General features: G+C 33.0%; 1 protein-coding gene across 1 annotated transcript; it reads right to left on the bottom strand.

The window, feature by feature from the left end:
* Positions 1 to 1,779: 1,779 nt before the first annotated feature.
* LOC137810854 (vesicle-associated membrane protein 722) lies at positions 1,780 to 6,629 on the bottom strand. Its single transcript, XM_068612320.2, has 5 exons — positions 6,242 to 6,629; positions 5,936 to 6,077; positions 5,711 to 5,831; positions 2,404 to 2,466; positions 1,780 to 2,101 (listed from the first exon to the last, which is right to left on the bottom strand). The coding sequence occupies exons 1-5, from the start codon at positions 6,441 to 6,443 to the stop codon at positions 1,949 to 1,951; spliced, it is 681 nt and encodes a 226-aa protein (XP_068468421.1). The 5' UTR covers positions 6,444 to 6,629; the 3' UTR covers positions 1,780 to 1,948.
* Positions 6,630 to 6,913: the final 284 nt, after the last annotated feature.

The following is a 6,913-nucleotide window of genomic DNA, read 5'->3' as shown; positions in this document are numbered from 1 at the left end:
TATATATATATATGTATATGTATATGTATATGTATATAATGAATTTTTTGGGTCGAAATAAGCCATGGTATACATTTTTGAGTGGAAGACTTTGTTTCCTACATCCTATAATTACTAATTGCACCCTATACAAAGGGAAGTAGATTTATACATACTTTCTCGTGCAACGCATGCTATCACGATCTATACCTGCATTCTTCATTCCACACTGTGAAGTTAGTAGTGAAATCAATTTTAGTACAAGATGTTCACTTATAGATCTTAAATACAAGATCTTGCATTAAAATCACATTGAAGATTTACAACATGGAAGATGAATTTTTGCAGAGGAACTCTCAAGATTTCCAGAAAAATATATTTTTAAAATAAAAAGCAGATCAGATAAATACAATGAAACAGGTAATAGAATAGAAAAAAAAAAACTATATATACATGTGTGGGCGGTGGGTGAGAGCGTTAAGGTGTGTGTGAGTGGAGGGATGTTGGTGCGATTCGGGAGAGGGTTGAGGGATCGTGGTGGAGGGTATATATATATATATAACTTTTTCCTTTATGAGAAATTCCCTCCCTTGTAAAAATGTTTAGTTAAAAAATATAATTCCTGACAATGTTAGAATTGTGGAAATGATATTTAAATAGTGACATCATACACGTGTTACAATTTATATAACATTTTTTTTTCTCTGTTACATCATTTATTAGTTTACAATTTTCTCTTAAAAATTGTTATACAATTTGTTGGAAGTAACATTTATCTTTAGAATATTCATACAAAATATAGAAATTTAACATTTTCAATCGAAAATTTTAGAAAACTAATTTTTGTATTTGCATAGAAATTCCAAGAATAACAATATTTTTAGAGATATGATAAAGGAATATAAGAAGAAACAGAAGTTTTAAAAATCTCTGAATGAATTTTAAGTACTTTAAATCATAAAATTTAAAATGTAAAAAAATTAAAATTCTTCCTATTTTTTCTCTCCCGCCAGTGTCGTTTCATCTCTATTATATTTTAACTCCTTGCTTTTCTCTTTTCTCAAATAAACATGTCAATATTATTATATTGGCACATTATTAATATTTAATATTAATTTTGAAAAAGTATAAACTATACATACAATTTAGCCGATATCTAATTTTATAAAATCTAAAATTAAATTTTAATTTTGAAATATGTATTTAAATAATAAATTTTACATATAGAAAAAGAAAATTATTTTACCCAGATTAAAAATTTTGACATAAAAATTATGAATTAATTATCCAGATAATATAATGTGACAGTCCATAATTGGAAGAAAATAGTGTACTCTGAATCAAGTCGTCCATTTAATAATGTTTGGAATTGATACAAGACTAGCAGTCATACTAGGCAATACAGAATTGCTATGCTTTAGTCTGTGTACCAGAACCAAACTTTCCAAAAGGTTTTTAAAACTAACCAATTTCGGAAGATTCTAAATTTTGTTTTCATGACCAACAGTTGAAAATATATTTTAAATTATTCTGAAAACATTATTCTACAATTAAACATTATATTATGAGATGTTTCACAGTAATTAATCTGGAATGTGAAAAATAAATTCCAAATTATATTCTAAATGATTTCAAAATTTTCATTCCAAAATATACAGCATTTTATGAAATTCGAAGTCCGGTTGAAAAATAGTTGAAATTGCAGTCCATGGTGTGAACATTTGTATGAAATCTAAATAAAGTAAAATTAGAAGAATGATGATGAGAAGATGGGTGGAGTGCATGAAAATGGAACTGCAATAGACAAACAAATTAATATTTCCAAAAGCATTCTCATATCGCACTGTAAAATCTTTAAAATGAACAATTGAAGAGATCCCACATTTTTACTACATACAAAATCACGTCTTCTATTCATTCCACATCTTTTCCTCATATATAATGACAAGAAGCTAAAATGACTCTGTGCTTAATTTTTTCCACAATTGAACCCACGGCAAACAGAGAGGACTATTATGAGGATCAGGGCTATCAAAATTGCCAACACAATCAGCTTTACCTTCATGTTTTGCAGCCACATTTTTCTACGGATTTTGGTCCCAGAATTCCTGAAGTCTTGTGCCTGCCTCAAAAAATGGCGAAAAGTAAACAGGAAGCAAAAACAGTTCATTTTTAAAATACCAATAATATGTTTTATTCCGTTTCGATCTCCACCCTTTTTCTTTTGAGGTGGAGAGGTGGGGTAGATCTTACCAGGTACAGGATCAAAGCAAATAGCAGTTTATAATAAATAAATAAAAAAATAGCCCACAAGATAAGAAAACATTCATTTATGATCTTGAAGCATGGAAGAAAGTCCTGAGTTCAAGACCTTTGAAATACAATACAATACAAATAACAGGCAGATATGTATGACATACTAACCTGGTGATGAAGATTTTCAGTCTTGTCTACCAGAAGCTCTATCTTTTCCCCTCTGTCCAGAACCTACATAAATTACGACATGTTAACATAACCTCCATACATATCCTTCTGCATTACATAATCCAATCAAAGGTATTGCATTGCAAAAAACTGACTACTTTATCTTTCCCTTTACTTATTTTCTGCTTATATGTATCGGGTTTAATCTCTGATTTTCCGTACATGTTATAACTTATATCATAATGGCATAGAAATTAGAAAAGGCACAGAACACTCCATTTTTTAAATGCACAATTTACGTATGCAGAGGAATAAGCAATTGGTAGTTGTTGAAGGGATTAACTACTACAAATCCACGAATAAATGATATGATTATGTTGTAAAGGAACTAACATGGTAGATTCTTATTGGATAAAAAATGTGTCTTTCCTCTCCAACATGATCACATCCTGTTTCTCTCCAAATTTCAATTTTTGTGCCTTCAAAACTTTACTGAAATATAGATTACAAACTAAGCGTTTGGAACTGGTGTCATCGTAGGTATTACAAGATCAATGATAGAGCAGTGTTCTAATTACAGTACAATAAAACAAAGAAAAACTGGCAGAGGCTGATGGAAACAAAGAGAAACAAGAAAAGGAATGGAATGCCACCCTGCCCATAGGCCAAAGCTTTCCAATAATACCCTTCACAGATTTAACAAATCCCCCTCCTCCCACTCTCCCATTGATATCCCCCTCTCTTCCTTGCTTCTCACACACTTCTCCAATGTCTAGCTGCCACCTATCCATTCTGTTCACTCCTTCCCTTCCCCCAAAAAGGATTTCTCAGACGTTATATCCTTCATTTCATGCTTCCCCTCTGGTAAAAAAGAACTATAATTGGAGGCCTATCAAAGAGTCTAGCTTTCAGTCAAACTAATTTTATTCACTTTAAGAAAGTAATAGGCTAATAGTCTCAAGGAATTTAGAATAGAAAAAAAGAATACACATGTCAAAATCCTGCTTCAAAAGGATTATAGAATCATCAGTAAACCAGAGGTAGGACATGGTCCTTACAAATAGAGAACCCCTTTGCCCAACTTCTTGACGTCCACAAAAGAAAGCCCATGGCTCACTAATCACAATCCAAGAAAGATCGCTAGAGATATCTGCATTTAGGTTCTCAATCTAGAACTGAAGTACTTCCCATTCACAAAACTTCATGTATAAAAAGTTTAACTTCCCAGAACATACGGCTCCTCATAGTCAACTTCACACTCAACTACATATTTTTTCCTTCTATAACATCATCCACTACTTCATTTTCTATTAAACCATAAAATTTTAAATTCATTTGCAAATGAAGACGTTTTGATTCTTTGAATTGGTGTCTGATAAAAAAGTGAGCACTAAAATATGACAACCAATATGGGAAATGAGGTTCAACGTGAAAAGGGGATGGAGAACCTACTAAGTTCAAATCTTCTTAGCTCATCTTTGGCTTCACTTTGGATGAACCTTCCTTTTCCCCTTAGATAGCCAACTATTTGTATATCAATAAAAACCCCATTCATCTTTCAACTTTATATTCATAAAATTTCAAGGTTTCAAATATGAATCCTAGTTCATTTGCTTTTTCTTCCTTTCAAAAGTTTGGTGGTGAAAAGAAACTTTCATGTCTACCAGAAATAGTTCATATCTATCCTGGATAGTAGTGTGCAGCAACCAACTTCCAAACTGCTATGATAGGATAGTGGATAGCAAGATGACTGCTATACTGAAGTTTTTACATACAAGTTAAATATCCATATTAGATGTTAAATAATCTATACCAAACATAGACAAGCTCAAAAGTATAATATCTGGTACGATAACAGCCACAAATCATCACAACTTCTGGTACATTAATTATGGCTCACAAATTTCAATAACCATCCAAAAATGAACTGAAGATTATAGGGATGAAACTATCCTAGATCCCCATCTGATAAACCTAAACTGGACTTGTAGAAATATCAAGACTTTAGAACTTTAAAACAAATCATAATTCAAATTTTGTCATTTGTGAATACCAAATTATAGGATTTAAAGACACAATGAAAAATAGTTTGAAATATATTGTATTAAATGGTGAATAGTTCTCAATGTTAAAATTTTAAACTGGAACTTAACAAAATTCCCTTAACCATAAATCTCAACAAAATCATTAGTCATAACCGAGTCTCACTATGAATCTATAGAGAAAGTAATACCTAAAAAAGTCAACATAAAACATAAACAACCACCTCAATTCACAAGTCATAATTCCTTGTGTTCCTACTAAATGGTGGTTCATCCTATGATACCACCCAATATTGAATGTGGGCATTGAACATTAATTACATTTGATGTGTAAGTGTTGCCTATTTAAAGATATTTCATCAGGTAAGCATACAAAAGGAAGCATTCACTTCATGCATCAAATCATAATTATTCGAGTGATCCTAATAAGTGTCCCTATGTTTCTTCTTTGCCTTTGGAACCACATAATTGTGAATGAATGAAGCCTTACTTCAGAAATTTATTAGCTTAAAACATGTTATGTTTCTTTTCTTTTATCAAATAAATTATGTACTTTACATAAAAGTTATTGTAAAAAAAAGAGTAAAACAGATAATAATGTCTTATTTTGTCCTAACCAACAAAAAATAATTCAAAACATTTTAGATTAGATCCTATCATAATTTAGAATAAAATTGATTGGATGCTAAACAAAAAAAAATAAACTTCTGAGATTGGATCCAATAGTCTTTCTCATTAGATCTCATATATTCCTGGAACAACCCCGTATGTGAAGATCCTACATGAAAACAAAGCAATGGCCTCTAATAATTTATAAAGGTGCAGTCGGTAATATTCATTAAGAGTTTAAGCTTATCTAAATTTGCATTTGCTTTTTTTTTATGAAAATTGACAAAATATAACAATGTGCTGATCTGTGGGAGTCGCCCTGGTTCATGCACATATCACGGCAGTTCAAAGTCAGTTTATTTAGAACCGTGCCATTCTAAACACTCCATCCGCGATACAGCACGAGCACAATTCCGTATATTCAACAGAATGCTGGCCAGACTATTTTAACAGTGCCATACATGAGGTTTAAGTAGTCACACGTTAAGTTTTCCATAGTATTTATTATAAGAAAAATTCAAAACAAAACCACAAGTATACTTTTCCCTCTAACACACAACTCTTGAACGTTCTCATTAGAACTAAACTTGACCTACAAAAGTTAATGCTAGATCTATTTAGTTTATATGTACACTGTTCTGAATGTGCATCTTTACCTTCTCAATGTTCTCCATCATGACACCTTTAACTTCAGAAACCTGAGCTTTCACCTTAGCAAGCTTGCTAATCTCTTCAGGGTGCTCAACACAGTACTGCATATGCTCCTTCAACTTGGACCTGCAGCAAGCACAAATCAGACCACGTAAGCCTTCCCCCAAGCAACACAAATCAAAATCACAACAATCAGCCATTATGAAGCTCACGCAGCAGAAACTCAATACCCGAATTCCTTGTTCAGGCTGTTGGCGGCTGCTGTCGCCGCCTTCCCGCCGCCGTACTTGGCAAGAAAATCATCCTTCACGCGCTCCAGAAAAGCCACAGGCACCTGTCTCCCAATCGACTCATCCGCAACAACACAATACGCTACACAAAGCGAGTGCAAGCGACAGATACTTTCAATTCAGCGTCGAGAACAATTCAGAGCAACATGAATTTCATTTCATTTCGTTTAATTTCAATTCATTTCACTAAAGAGCGTTTGTTCGAATTGAATTTCTGTTAAATCAATCAGCACGATAAGTACTCACTGAATCCGTTGTCGACTAGGTAATTGAAGGTGTGGCCGTCGCAGTTGTAGGTGAATTTATTGTTGGAGGCAGGGAGCTTCTGGAGGCACTGAAAAGCGATGGTGTTGAAGTTGCCGCTGAATTCAGTGTACTCGGCAAGAATCACGGTGCCGCGAGAGACGAACGCGTAGATCAGAGATCTCTGGTTCTGGTCGTGCCCCATCTTCTTCTCCCAGATCTGTGTGCAGTGCGTACACCTTCACTCTCTTCTTTTTCTTTTCTTTTCCTTTCTTTTTCTTTTCCTTTCTTTTTAGACAAAGGATGTAGGAAGGAAGAGAAATGAAGAGTGAGAAAAAAGAAAAGAGTTTACGACGCTTATAAAGCAGCTGATAACTCCGATGTGGCGTTTAATCCGTCAAGATTAAACACTTTTTAATTATAATTATTTTTTGATGGATTTAGTTAATTATTCCAATTTTAAAATGACGAGTAAATGTTAAATGATGAAATTGAAGGTTTTAATTTTTGGTAATTGAATGGTGGCGTTGGCGTTACGATGAGATGGAAGAGTGCAGAAAAAAAAAGGTAGAAAATGAAAGAAATAATAATTTATTTTATTTATTTACATTGGTCCTTTCAATTCGAAACATCCAACTCACCCTCCTGACTGCACCTGCTAATCCAACTACAACA

The sequence above is a fragment of the Phaseolus vulgaris genome, chromosome 2, assembly GCF_051622355.1.
Source record: "Phaseolus vulgaris cultivar YP4 chromosome 2, ASM5162235v1, whole genome shotgun sequence".
Taxonomy (NCBI): domain Eukaryota; kingdom Viridiplantae; phylum Streptophyta; class Magnoliopsida; order Fabales; family Fabaceae; genus Phaseolus; species Phaseolus vulgaris.
The sequence above is the reverse complement of the archived record's forward strand: the minus strand, read 5'-3'. Positions and strand labels throughout refer to the sequence as shown.